The sequence below is a fragment of the Lutra lutra genome, chromosome 1 (genome assembly GCF_902655055.1).
Source record: "Lutra lutra chromosome 1, mLutLut1.2, whole genome shotgun sequence".
NCBI lineage: Eukaryota > Metazoa > Chordata > Mammalia > Carnivora > Mustelidae > Lutra > Lutra lutra.
This window is the reverse complement of record NC_062278.1, coordinates 198,077,065-198,092,403: the sequence shown is the minus strand read 5'-3', so window position 1 is coordinate 198,092,403 and position 15,339 is coordinate 198,077,065. Positions and strand designations below refer to the sequence as shown.

Below are 15,339 nucleotides of genomic sequence, written 5' to 3'. Positions count from 1 at the left end.
GGGGAAAATGACTAAGATTTATGTAGGAGACTAAAGAGGAACTCAACTAGAAAAAACAGTGCTGAAAAGACCAAAGACGTGAGCTTGAAACACGGCTTCAAGTGGACTTTGTGTCCGATGGATGTGAAAGATTTATTTATTCATTCAACAAATTGATTAAGTATGTAGGTACAAGGCCCAGGGATCCAACACTGAGCAAGAAAGAATGACAAGGTCTCTACACACCAGATGCTTGGAGCTTCTAATCTTACATTTCCATGGGCACTATCTTATCCCAATAATGAGAAGGAAGTGAAGGGGTCCATAGGAGGTGGCTGAGCTCAGAAGGCTTCCCCACCACAGGCGATGTCAAGGCTTAAACCTAAGGGATGAAATGGGTGGGCCAGTTGCAGTGTAGACAGGAGTGTGGACAGGATAGGAGTGCAGTGCTGGACAGGATAGGAGTGTGGACGGTGTGTCCACATCCCTTCAACCTAAGGGATGGGAAGTGGGTGGGCCAGTTGCAGTGTGGACAGGAGTGTGGACAGGACAGGAGTACAGTGCTGGACAGAAAGGGCTCTGTTCTAGGCAGAAGGAACAATTCAGGCAAAGGCTGGTGGTGAAACAGAGCTCTTAACGTTCTTTACACACGCAACAGTCTTTTCCCTAAGATCAGAGCTAGGATTCATTTTAGCACATGTCAGGGCTTCCATACACTTTATTATTATTGTTTTTATTACTATTAATATTATTATGTTAAGAAAGAAAACTTTGCATCAAGAGGAGACTAGATCTGACTATACAATTCTAAGGGTCTATGGTTTTATGATTGGGAGATTTTTATGATTTCCCTTAAAAATCTGTTTAGAGCTTACAGACTTCTCCTTCTGGAAAACAAAGCTCCCCATGAAGTCGTAAATCTACATATGAACAGACGGTACATTTCCGATTTCTTTTTTCTTCGCTGTGCACTGGGTCCCTCCAGCTTCCCAAGAAAACAGGCACAATGCCTCCCCCTCCTCTACTCTGACTTGGCTTCTTCACCAGATGCTTCCAGGAGCTCTAGACCTACAGGGCAAACGAACATCGGTGGGTGCTTATAATTGAGCCACTTACATTTCCTAACTAAGCCACAACCACTGATACAAAAGTGATTTCTCCAAGTGCTAAAACACAGCTTTTTTGGCAAAGACCAGTTAGTAGAGCCAACCCCAACAGCCCCAGTCTCTAGAGCAGACAGAAAAGGGTGTACAGCTGTGGGACCACGCCCGGGGAAAACACTTACCCCTCTGAAATTCCAGGCTTTAGGGGAGGGGAACATGGGGAAGTTGTTTTGCCGCTGCCGCCTAGGCCTAGAAGAGGAGAAAAGACAAGACAATATGCTCATCACGCATGGGTTCGACACTCAGAGGAAATCACCGACTTCAAATGTAGTTTCATCAGAAAGAGAGAGGCCTGGAGAAATGGCCCAGGCTGATGAGGCAGCTGGCCTTTTCTACAGCCCCACAAGCCTTTGCAGCCAAATGCACCCCGAACTCCTTCCCAGTCCCCCAGCGCAAGAGCTCCAGAGTACCTTAAAAATATTCAAGCGCCCCCTCCTTAAAAAAAATCAAATCGAATCTAAAATTCAACCTGGTTGCAATGAGGTTGCAAGGGCCAGATCAAGCTCCCGATCTTGATCTTTATTTCTCACACACAAGCAATTCCCAAACGGACATCATCAGCTGGTGTTTGTTTACAGCTTCAGCTGCGCCTGGAACTCTCCCTGGTGCAAGCCGCACCTGAGCTCGGCTTTTAGGAGGACGGTCCACAGGACACAGAGCCGCTGCCTTGCCAGCCAGGACCGGTTTCCTCACCGATTAACCTCACCCCATAAGTCGGTATCCTTACAGGTGACAGAGGCAGGCTCCGGTGGGGTCAACCCCAGACATGGATAAACAGCACCGGGAAGGAGAGCAGCAGCAGCAGCAGGGCTGGGCAGCTCTAGGCACCCCAGCAACACACTTTACTTCTGCCCTGGAGAGTGAATCCAAGGCTGAACCTGCCAGCAGACCTCCAGAGACACCTTTTACAATGTTTTTATGGAGTAATAAATTACTCCTCCCAAAAATGTTGTTTCTGTCAATATGGAAATCAAATCTCGTGTTTGCTTAAAGTACCACCTCCCTGAAGAGCATTCCTGAGAATGGTCCATCTTGGACTTGCCCTGAGGCTTCAGTCACTGATGTGCAAAAAGGCACAGATGTTCCTCTGGTTCACTGACGTACGGAAAAGGGACCAGGTTGTTGGTTTTTCACAAGATAGCCACACCATTCCTTCGACTTCCCTGCCATAATCAGCAGTGATGCCAGACAGAAGTGATCACTGCACAGGCTTGAGTTAGCCTCGAGCAAAAATCTTAGCTGGCTCTCCCATACAAAAGAGATGAATAAGCAAAATGCAAAGGGATTATCGTAAGGGCAGTAGCTCACAGGTCTCTAGACTTTATAGAGTTAATCTCATTGATTCTCACCCCCTGAGCTAGGGTTTGTCATTGCACCCATTTAGTAGATAAGAAAACGGAGACCTAAGGATATTAAGTGCAACTATCAGCACACAGGTGAAATCAGGATTCTGATCTCAGCTGTCTGATCTCAGATCCCATGGTGTTTTACCAGCTGTGTGACCCTGGCCATGAGGCTTCATCTCTTGGGCTTTCATACTGCTTCTGTGCAAAACTGGGAGAAATGACACCCAGTACATACATAGTCAACATGGGATGAGGGTTCTAAGTCCAGGTCTATCACTGCTAAGTTCTCAAAGACGTCAGCGCAGAGCCCCTTCCTCTCCTCCCAAATTCTGGCTCCAAGTACAGCCTTCGACCAGGGGCACAGGACTGACACAGGAAAGCTGGGAGAACTCAACAAAAGCTGCGTCTTTATATCCAGCCCCACTTCTGCCTCACCCTCCTCCTCACCCACATGTATGACAGTAAAAACCCAGGCTAATAACACCTCAAGACACACAGAACACGTGGGTGGTTATTTAAATTTAATACACTTCTCTATTAAGTAACATGTTGGTCTAAGTTCTGCTAAAAAAGCATCTCCCCCTTGAGAGAAAAAAAAAAAAACAACTTAGAATTTAACAAACATCTCCCTGGATACTGTTCTCTCCTCTCCCGGGTTATAATTGGGCTTGGCTTCCCTAATTATTTGATGAGCTTCATGGCTTCCAAAGCAACCACATACAGCAAGCAGAACATTGTGAGTAAATGGGCCCTTGTTTTATATGTTGCGGTCCCCAGAAAATTATGATCACAATAATTAACGGCGATTAAGTTACATGATGAGCCTGGGACCGTGCTAAACACTCTGCCTACAGAATTTAAGTCTCACAGTAGGATGGGTGTTATGTTACAGAATATTGCTAGTACATGAGGTATAGGTAGTTACAATGGTGCTACATAATATTTTATATATGTATAAGTAGATACGTACAAATTTATAATACATAATACATTAGAATGACAATATTTTTTTAAATGTTTTTATTTATTTATTTATTTAAAGTAAGTGTTATGCCCGGTGTGGGACTTGACCTCAAGATCAAGAGTCACAGGCTCTACCAACAGAGCCAGTCATGTGCCCCAGCATTTGACACTTTTAAATAAATACTACAACTTTGTATCCATAACATTTGCATATAATATTATGGTATAATGGGGGATATTATCATTATACTACCTTAGAGATGGGATAAACTAGGACTCGGAGAGGCTAAGCCACATGCCAAAAGTCACACAGCTGATAGGTGGCCAAGCTAGGATTCATAACCAGATGTGTCTGCCTCCAGATTCAGAAAATGTAGCCCTTCTCATACAGAAAGAAACCCCACCAAACAGGGCACAGCGTGCTTTTGGAAGAATATGGCCTGGGGGTCCCTTGGGGGAGGGCACCAACTTAGCAGGGACTTACACTAAGAAGCCTCATAGGCAAAGAAAAGGGATCAGAGCAAATCTGTTGAGCCAGGGCCCTCTCAGGCAATTTGGACACACCCCTCGTGGCTAAGGAAACTGCCAGGTAACCTACCAAGAGAAGGACTGTCCCTAATTGTAGGCTCCCCGCAACCCTTGTATTCCATCACCAGCCAGGCCTCCTGATCATTCACATTAGCTGGGACCCCTTTAACAGTCTAATCTGGCATCATAAGAGTCTCCTACTAATATCCTCCTTCTCCCCAGCCAAACACTAACACCCAGGTGGCTTTAAAGGACTGCTTCAGGAAGGGTAGCTGGGTGGTTGTCAGTTAAGTGTCTGACTGTTGATTTCAGCTCAGGTCATAATCTCAAGGTCCTGGGATTCCGGCCTGTGTCGGGCTCCCTACTCAGGAGGGAGTCTGCACGTCTCCCTCTCTCATTCCCCCGTCCCTCCCCCTCCCCAATCCCTCCTGGAGCACACATCCTGCCCACACATGCGTGGTTAAGAAGCACAGCCTGTCCTGCCGATGTCAGGAGGACAACGCTGACCAGTAACCACCCACTTCCACGGAGGAACCCAAGGGAAGCCAGGGGTGGGCATGCAGTGGGAGAGAAGTCACCGAGACAGGACGGAGAGCTTCTTGCCTGGAAAGAAGCTATAATCCATAGGAAAGGTTGGGAAGAAAAGTTATAAACATTCCCTCCTCCAGAGAGCTTATGGTAGACATGGAGAAATGCCCACGAGAGAATCAAAACCTCAGGATTCAAGATGCATTTAGGGAATGATCTCAAATTCAGGTGTGTGTGCAGCTGGACTCACACAGAATAAGCTCAGTAGCAACAGGCCTTGGGGTTAGCAACAGAACAGAGGATTTCCCGCCACAGGAAAACAAATACAACTTTTTCCCACCACCCCGGGAAGAGGCTTAGTGACCATTTCCAGAGCAGCTCCTAAGAGTATGGGTTTCAGAAGCATCTGCTGCCCATGCTTTATGTGGGGCTAAGAGCCTCGTGTCTGGGGCAGGACCAACTTGGGGCTCTAAGAGTGGCTCCCTCTCTTTCTTGCTGGGGGACTTCCACCAGGCTACCTACTCTCTATGTCCTCTGAACCTCCATTTTCTCATCTGTAAAATGGGGATAAAAACCTCTCTTCACAAAGTTGAATTTACTATAGAAAATGGCATAGAATCTGGCACTTGCTAGATGCTCAAATTAGCTATTACAGTAGCCCCCCCTTCTGCATGAAAGGTTGTTTCAGGGACACTTGGATGGCTCAGTAGGTGGAGCATGTGACTCTTGATCTATGGGTTGTGAGTTCTAGCCCCACCTTGGATGCAGAGCTTGCTTTAAAAAAGGAAACATTTGGGAGGAAGCAAGATGGAGGAGTAGCAGACTAAAATGGCATCAGGTCCCAGGAGTTCCGCTAGATAGTTATCAAATCATTCCAAACACCTAGAAACCCAACAGGAGATAGAACAGAAGAAGAGCAGCAATTCTAGGAACAGAAAATTGACCACTTTCTGGAAGGTGGGACATGCGGAGCGACAGGAAGATAGACCATGCAGGGAGGGGCTGGCTCCGGCAAGCAGTGGAGCAGTGGAGCACAAAATCAGAACTTTTAGAAGTCTGCTCCACTAAGGGACACCACTCCAGAGGCTAAGTGGGGGTGGAGCTCTAGCAGCAACAGTGTGGTCTCAGGACCTGTGGGGTCACAGAAAAACCAGGGGTGTCTGAGTGTAACAGAATTCACAGGTATCAGAGCCAGGAAGCTGACTACAGAGACAGCCAAGGAATGAGCTCTCAGCTCAGGGTTACCTTAAACCGTGACCCAGGGGTAGGGACCCCACAGGCAGCAGATCTGGGGAGACCCCCTCCTTCCTCCTCCGTGAGGAGAGGCATGGGAGCACACAGCAGGAATCTGCTGGATTTGGAGACTCCAAACAGGGCCATGCACCAGAGATAGAAACACTTGGTCACAGGCTGGGTGAGCTCAGAGGATGGCCAGAGACCAGGGAGATGGGAGGGATTGACTGCTTTTCTCCAAGGGTGCACTGAAGAGTGGGGTCCCAAGCTCTTGGTTCCTCTGGCTGGAGAATGCGAGGCCGCCATTTTCATTCCTGTTCTCCAGAGCTCTATGGAAAGCACTCAGGGAACAAAAGCTCCTGAGAGAAAACCTGAGCAGATTACTTAGCTGGGCAAGGGTAGTGCAATTCCGCCTCAGGCAAAGACATTTGAGAATCACTGCAACAAGCCCCTCCCCCAGAAGATCAGCAAGAATATGCACCCAAGACCAAGTTCACTATTCAGTGAGAACTGCAGAACTCCAGAGCTAGGGGAAAGTAACACATAGAATTCATGGCATTTTTCCATGATCCCTCAGTCTTTCAAGTTATTTAAAAAAATTTTTTTTCTTATTCTATTTTTGTAACTTTTCCTCTTTCCTCTTAACATTTTTAAAAACTATTTTATCTTAATAATACCTTTTTTTAAAAAAATCTTTTTAAATTTTCATTGTTATAGTCATATTTTATCCCTTCATTGTATTTGACCTTATTTTTTGTATACATATAGGATTTTTTTCTCTAAAATTTTGGGATACAGTTTCTCCAATAGATCAAAATATACCCTAAATCTAGCACATGGCTTTGTTCTAGTCTCCAGCCTGATCACATTCTCTCCTCTCTTTTTTTTCCCCTTTTTCCAACCAACTTATTTTCTCAATTCCTTTTTTAGAATCTTTTTTAAAATTTCCATCTTTACAGTCATTTTCCATCCCTTCATTATGTTTATCCTTATTTTTGTATATATATGTTTTTCTTTCTTTAAAATTTTGGGAGGTAGTTTCTTCTAAGAGACCAGAGTACACGCAAAATCAAGTGGGTGGTCCTGTTCTATTCACCAGTCTAATATATATATATATTTAATTTTTTTAACTTTTTTATTTTTTCCCCCCTCTTTCTTCTCCCCCGGTTTTGGGTCTCTTCTGATTTCGTTAGCATATAGCGTATATTTTTCTGGGGTTGTTGCCACCCTTTTAGTATTTTATTCTCTTTCATATATTCTTATCTGGATAAAATGACAAGGTGGAAAAACTCACACAAAAAAAAGAACAAGAGGCAGTATCAACGCCTAGGGACCTAATCAATACAGACATGGCAATATGTCAGAACTAGACTTCACGATGACGATTATCAAGGTGCTAGCTGGGCTCAAAAAAGGCATGGAAGATATTAGAGAATCCCCTTCTGAAGAAATAAAATCCCTTTCTGGAGAAATAAAAGAACTAAAATCTAACCGAGTTTAAATCAAAAAAGCTATTAATGAGGTGCAATTAAAAATGGAGACTCTTATGCTAGGATGAAAGGGGCAGAAGAGAGAACAAGTGATATAGAAGACCAAATGACAGAATAAAGAAGCTGAGCAAAAGAGAGACAAATAACTACTGGATAAACAAGGGGAGAATTCGAGAGATAAGTGATGCCCTAAGATGAAACAATATTAGAATAACTGGGATCCCAGAAGAAGAAAGAGAGAGGGGCAGAAGGTATATTGGAGCAAATTATAGTAGGGAAGTTCCCTAATATGGCAAAGGGAACAAGCATCAAAACCCAGAAGGCACAGAGAACCCCCTTAAAATCAATAAAAATAAGGCCACACTCATCATCTAACAGTAAAACTTACAAGTCTTAGTGACAAAGAGAAAATCCTGAAAGCAGCTCAGGACAAGAACTCTGTAACATACAATGGTAGAAATATTAGATTGACAGCAGACTTATCCACAGAGACCTGGCAAGCCAGAAAGAACTGGCATGGTATATTCAGAGTACTAAACGAGAAAAATATGCAGCTAAGAATACTATATCCAGCCAGGCTGTCATTGAAAATAGAAGGAGAGATAGAAGGCTTCCAGGACAAACAGAAATTAAAAGAATTTGCAAACACCAAACAAGCCCTACAGGAAATATTGAAAGGGGTCCTTTAAGCAAAGAGAGAGCCTAATAGTAGTAGACCAGAAAGGAACAGAGACAATGTACAGTATCAATCACCTTACAGGCAATACAGTGGCACTGAATTCGTATCTTTCAATAGTTACTCTGACTGTAAATGGGCTAAATGCCCCAAACAAAAGACACAGCATATCAGAATGGATTAAAAAAAAAAAAAAAAAACCAAGACCCATCAATATGCTGTCTACAAGAAAATTATTTTAGACCCAAAGACATTTCCAGATTTAAAGTGAGGGGTGGAAAACAATTTACCATGCTAATGGACATCAAAAGAAAACTGGGGTGGCAATCCTTATATCAGATAAATTAGATTTTAAGCCAAAGACTATAATAAGAGATGAGGAAGCACACTATATCATACTTAAAGGGTCTGTCCAACAAGAAGATCAAACAATTTTAAATATCTATGTCCCTAACATGGGAGCAGACAATTATATAAGCCAATTAATAACAAAATCAAAGAAACACATTGACAATAATACAATAATAGTAGGGGACTTTAACACCCCCCTCTCACTGAAATGGACTGATCATCTAAGCAGAAGATCAACAAGGAAATAAAGGCTTTAAATGACATACTGGACCATATGGACATCACCGATATATTCAGAACATTACATTCCAAAGCAACAGAATACACATTCTTCTCTAGCGCACATGGAACATTCTCCAGAATAGATCACATCCTGGGTCACAAATCAGGTCTCAACTGGTACCAAAACATTGGGATCATTCCCTGCATATTTTCAGACCACAATGCTCTGAAGCTAGAACTCAATCACAAGAGGAAAGTTGGAAAGAACTCAAATACATGGAGGCTAAAGAGCATCCTACTAAAGAATGAATGGATCAACCAGGAAATTAAAGAAAAATTGAAAAAAAAAATTCATGGAAACAAATGAAAATGAAAACACAACTGTTCAAATCTTTGGGACACAGCAAAGGCAGTCCTGAGAGGAAAGTATATAGCGATACAAGCCTTTCTCAAGAAACAAGAAAGATCTCAAGCACACAACCTAACCCTACACCTAAAGGAGCTGGAGAAAGAAGAGCAAAGAAAACGTAAACCCAGCAGAAGAGAAATAATAAAGATCAGAGCAGAAATCAGTGAAATAGAAACAACAACAACAACAAAAACAGTAGAACAAACCAACGAAACGAGGGGCTCATTTTTTGCAAGAATTAACAAGACTGATAAACTCCTGGCCAGACTTATCAAAAAGAAAAGAGAAAGGACCCAAATTAATAAAATCATGAATGGGGGTGCCTGGGTGGTTCAGTGGGTTAAGCCTCTGCCTTTGGCTCAGGTTATGATCTCAGGGTCCTGGGATCAAGCCCTGCATCAGGCTCTTGCTCAGCAGGGAGCCTTCTTCCCCCTCTCTCTCTGCCTGCCTTTCTGCCTACATGTGATCTCTCTCTCTTTGTAAAAAATAAATAAATAAATAAATAAATAAAATCTTTAAAATAAAATAAAATCATGAATGAAAGAGGAGAGATTGCAACCAACACCAGAGAAATACAAACAATTATAGGAACATATTATGAGCAACTATACAACAGCAAATTTGACAATATGGAAGAAATGGATGCATTCTTTGAGACATATAAACTACCAAAGCTGAACCAGGAAGAAATAGAAAACCTGAACAGACCATAACTAGTAAGGAGATTGAAGCAATCTCAAAGATCTCCCAACAAACAAGAGGCCAGGGCCAGATGGATTCCCAGGGGAATTCTACCAAACATTTAAAGAAGAATTAATACCTATTCTCCTGAAACTCTTCCAAAAAACAGAGAAGGAAGGAGAACTTCCAAACTCATTTTATGAGGCCAGCATTACCTTGATCCCAAAACCAGACAAAGACCCCATCAAAAGAGAGAATTACAGACCAATATCCTTGATGAACATGGATGTGAAAATTCTCACCAAAATACTAACCAACAGGATCCAACAGTACATTAAAAGGATTATTCACCAGGACCAAGTGGGATTTATTCCTGGGCTGCAAGGTTGGATCAACATCTGCAAATCAATCAATGTGATACAATACATTAATAAACGAAAGAACAAGAACTATATGGTACTCTCAATAGATGCTGAAAAAGCATCCTTTCGTGATCAAAACTCTTCAAAGTGTAGGGATAGAGGGTACATACCTCAATATCATTAAAGCCATCTATGAAAAACCCATAGCAAATATCATTCTCAATGGGGAAAAACTGAGAGCTTTTCCACCAATGTCAGGAACATGGCAGGGATGTCCACCACTAGCACCACTGCTATTCAACATAGTATTAGACATTCTAGCCTTGGCAATCAGACAAAAAAAGAAATAAAAGTCATCCGAATCATCAAAGAAGAAGTCAAACTCTTGGGGCACCTGGGTGGCTCAGTGGGTTAAAGCCTCTGCCTTCGGCTCAGGTCATGATCCCAGGGTCCTGGGATCGAGTCCCGCATCAGGCTCCTTGCTCGGCAGGGAGCCTGCTTCTCTCTCAGCCTCTGCCTGCTTGTGCATGCTCTCTTTCTTTCTTTGACAAATTAATTAATTAATTAATTAATTAAGTCTTTTAAAAATTTTTAGAAAAGACCCCAAGCAGCCAAAGGAATGTTGAAAAAAAAAGCCAAAGTTGGTGGCATCATAATTCCAGACTTCAAGCTCTAATCATCAAGACAGTATGGTACTGGCACAAAAACAGACACATAGATCAATGAAACAGAATAGAGAGCCCAGAAATAGACCCTCAACTCTACGGTCTAGTAATCTTCAACAAAGCAGGAAAGAATGTGCAATGGAAAAAAGCAATCTCTTCAACAAATCATGTTGGGAAAATTGGACAGCCACATGCAGAATGAAACTGGACCACTTCCTTATACCACACACAAAAATAGACTCAAAATGGATGAAAGACCTCACTGTGAGACAGGAATCCATCAAAATCCTTGAGGAGAACACAGGCAGCAACCTCTTCGACCTCAGCCACAGCAACTTCTTCCTAGAAACATCGCCAAAGGCAAGGCAAGCAAGGGCAAAAATGAAGTATTGGGACTTTATCAAGATCAAAAGCTTTTGCACTGCAAAGAAAACAGCCAACAAAACCAAAAGACAACTGACAGAATGGGAGAAGATATTCACAAATGACATATCAGATAAAGGGCTAGTGTCCAAAATCTATAAAGAACTTATCAGACTCAACACCCAAAGAACAAATATTCCAATCAAGAAATGGGCAGAAGACATGAACAGACATTCCTGCAAGGAAGACATGCAGATGCCCAACAGACACATGAAAAAGTGCTCCACATCACTCAGCATCAGGGAAATACAAATCAAAACCACAATGAGATACCACCTCACACCGGTCAGAATGGCTAAAATTAACAAGTCAGGAAATGACCAGTGTTGGCGAGGATACGGAGAAAGCAGAACCCTCCTACACTGTTGGTGGGAATGCAAGCTGGTGCAGCCACTCTGGAAAACAGCATGGAGTTTCCTCAAAAAGTTGAAAATAGAGCTACACTAAAACCCAGCAATCGCACTACTAGGTATTTACCTTAAAGATACAAATGTAGTGCTCTGAAGGGGCACATGCACCCAAATGTTTATAGCAGCAATGTCCACAATAGCCAAACTATGGAAAGAAACTAGATGTCTATCAACAGATGAAAGGAGAAAGATGTGGTATATATATACAATGGAATACTATGCAGCCATCAAAGGAAATGAAATCTTGCCATTTGCAATGATGTGGATGGAACTAGAGGGTATTATGCTTAGCGAAATAAGTCAATCAGAGAAAGGCAATTATATGATCTCTCTGAAAAGAGGAATTTGAGAAGCAGGGCAGGGAGGCTGAGGGGTTGGGAAGGAAATAATGAAACAAGATGGAATTGGGAGGGAGACAAACCATAAGAGACTCTTAATCTCAGGAAATAAACTGAGGGTTGCTGAGGGGTAGGGGAGGTAGGGATAGGGTGGTTGGGTTATGGACATTGGGGAGGGTATGTGCTATGGTGAGTGCTGTGAATTGTGTAAGACTGATGATTCACAGACCTGTACCCCTGGGGCAAATAATACATTATATGTTAATAAAAATAATTTTTAAAAAATAAAAATAAAAATATAAAAATTTTTAAAAATCGTGGCGCCTGGGTGGCTCAGTGGGTTAAAGCCTCTGCCTTCGGCTCAGGTCATGATCCCAGGGCCCTGGGATCGAGCCCCACATGGGGCTCTCTGTTCCATGGGGAGCCTGCTTCCTCCTCTCTCTCTGCCTGCCTCTCTTCCTACTTGTGATCTCTGCCTGTCAAATAAATAAATAATATCTTTTAAAAATTTTTTTTAAATAAATTTTTAAAAGGGTACGTTTGAAGATGCCCGGTGGATGCCTGAATCATCGGATATGACTGAACCCCATACATGCTATGTTTTCTCCTACACATATGTACCTATTATGAATGGGGCATAGTAAGGGGATGACAACAATGACTCCTAATAAGACAGAATTATAAGAGGGGCACCCAAGTGGCTCAGTTGGTTGAATGAATGACTTTGGATTTCAGTCCAGGTCATGATCTCAAGGTCATGGATTGAGCCACAGGCAGCCACACCGAGCATGGAGCCTGCTTAAGATTCTCTCCCTCCCACTGCCCCCCACCCCGCTCTCTCTAGAGAAAAAAAGAATTATAACTATATGTAGTAATAAAAGTTACATGAATGTGGCCTTTCTCAAATATCTTATTGTACTGTATCGCCCTTCTTGCGATGATGTGAGATGATAAAATGCCTAGGTGATAAGAGGCAGTGAGGTGAATGACGTGGGCATTGTGACATAGCGTTAGGTTACTACTGACCTTCTGACAACTCATCATGAGGAGGAGGATCTTGAAGACTCCTTCTTTAACCCAGCAAGAAGGAATGTTACTTATCATTATCATTGGTATGGCTCATGTTGGGTAGCCAGTGAAATCCACACTAATTCTTATACAATGGATAAAACAGAAGTAAAATAAAACAAAGGCTTCAAATTGCCATATTTGTGTTAGACAACAACGTGACAACAAATATGAACACAAAGTAACCATGAAAAGTGATCCCTTCCATTCCCTGTCCAATTTCCTGCCCCCCACCCTGTTTCACTTCCAAAGAGTACCATCTTTGCCAGCATTTTGTTTGTTTTAAATACTGTAATGTCTTAATTCTCAATTCACGCCATCTTGCTAACAAAACTTACCTTTTATTTCTTTTGTTTTACTTCTCCCTATCCATGAAGACAATTACTAAGAAAGCCAAAAGGCTACATTTTATAAGAAAAATTAACACAGAATATGGTACCACCTGTGCCAGGTATTTTAATCTGTTTGGACCACTTAAGGCCATGACAGTCTCTTTCAGGTAAATGTCTTCTTAGTTCTGTGTGTAGTACCGAATTGAGGATGGACTGACAGATGTTTAGCCCAGTGAAGACACAACACTGTGTGGAGAAGTTCACGGTGAAGAGGTAGTTTGCCGAAGAGAAAGCTCCTCCCTCTGGCTCGTCACTTACACAAAAGCACCAAGGCACCACCCAGAAACACGTTTCCATAGTCCACAGGGCCACACTCAGCTTCATTCCCTCCTGCCATGGCTGCCACCCCTACTCCTTATGTCCTGATACACTGTGGGGGAAAAGGATCCCAGAACCTCAGAAATAGCCAACTGGTACAAGCACTCAGCACTGGTTGGGTCCTCAGTAATAATCCTGTAGAGAGGGCACCCTGAAAGAGAGCCTGCATCCTTTGGAGAGGGGGGCTGTACCCCATCATAGGGGCTCATACACCAGTTTGTCTCCAATATTATAGAACACTTGCAGACACAATACCAGACATTAGAGATCCAGTTATGTTACATTAATGAAAACACCTCCAGTGTCTGCTTTCATGAAGCTTACACAAGGACAATGTGTGTGTGACAGAGATAGAGCAAACATCGTTAAGTCTTAAAAATAAATAAATAAATAAAGTGGTAGGAGGGAGTGCCAAAGGGGCTCAGTCATTTGAGGAGTCAGAAGGACGTCCCAGAGGAAATGAGGCTCTCCTGTGACCTGACAGAGATGAGGGCCTCAAGCAGGTGATAAGACAGTGAGCAACAAGCCAGGCCACAGGAAAAGCAAGCTAAAAAGGCAGGAGGTAAAAGGCTGATCTTTGCAAAGATTACCAAAATAGACAAAACTGGCCAAACTGATGGCTAAAAGTTAAGAGTCAAGAGTTAAGATGCAAAAGAGAGATGGCATGTTGGAAAAACTGGAAGATAAACCTAACATCTTAAACATCTTAATGACTTGGGGCGCCTGGGTGGTTCAGTGGGTTAAGCCTCTGCCTTCGGCTCAGGTCATGATCTCAGGGTCCTGGGATCGAGCCCTGCATCAGGCTCCCTGCTCAGTGGGGAGTCTACTTTCCTTCCTCTCTCTCTGCCTGCCTCTCTTCCTACTTGTGATCTCTGTCTGTCAAATAAATAAATAAAAGCTTTTTTAAAAAATGGTAAACAGAAACAGGTAAGTTTAGTTTTAATAATAAAGTTTATTTAGCGTAATATATCCAGATATTATTATCAGTTCAACATGTAATAGAAAAATATTTAGAGATATTTTACATTTTTTCACATCTTCAAAATCCAATGAGTATCTTACTGGTGTGCCAGGAAGGCTCAGTCAGTTAAGCACCCGACTCTCAATTTCAGCTCAGGTCATGATCTTGAGGTCATGACACTGAGCCCCGCAGCTGGCTCTGCACTGCATGCAGAGCCTGCTGAAGATTCTCTCTCTCTCTCTCTTTGCCCCTCTGCTCTTCCCCCCTCCCGCTCCCCACCCCGTGTCTTTCTCTTAAATAAATAAATACCTTTTAAAAAAAAAAATCCAACGAGTATTTTACTCTTACATCAATCTTAATTGGCACTAGCCATGTTTCAAGGGCAGTAGCAATATGTGCCATGTGTCTATCATACTGGACAGCACAGTTACAGAAAAACAACACACGGGAACACCTGGGTGGCTCAGTAGGTTAAGCATCTGCCTTTGGCTTGGATCATGATCTCCAGGTCCTCAGATCAAGCCCTGCATCAGACTTCCTGCTCAGCAGGGAGTCTGCTTCTCTCCCTCTCTCTCCCCCTCTATCCCTCCCCATCGCTCATTCTCTCTCTCTCAAATAAATAAAATCTTTAAAACACAAACACATGCAGTTTCAAAGAGCCTCAGACTTTGAAAATTCACAGCTCTATGTCTCAGCAGCTAGTGACCAACCAAAATGTATAAACTGAGACCCTCTTGGAAAGTGAGACACTCTCTAAAATGATTTCAGGATCCATCTGAATTCAGAAAAATGCAGAAGAAAAAAATATTTCTCAAAGGTTTTAGAGATGGAGT

General features: G+C 42.7%; 1 protein-coding gene across 5 annotated transcripts in view; it reads right to left on the bottom strand.

Annotated features, from left to right (window-relative positions):
* The window catches only part of ARHGEF3 (Rho guanine nucleotide exchange factor 3), a 320,183-nt gene that overhangs the window by 207,734 nt on the left and 97,110 nt on the right, over positions 1-15,339 (bottom strand). For all 5 annotated transcript variants that reach the window (XM_047691555.1, XM_047691585.1, XM_047691574.1 and 2 more), the window contains exon 3: positions 1,265-1,331. In XM_047691555.1, the coding sequence (XP_047547511.1) occupies positions 1,265-1,331 (67 nt within the window). The remainder of the gene's footprint in view (positions 1-1,264; positions 1,332-15,339) is intronic.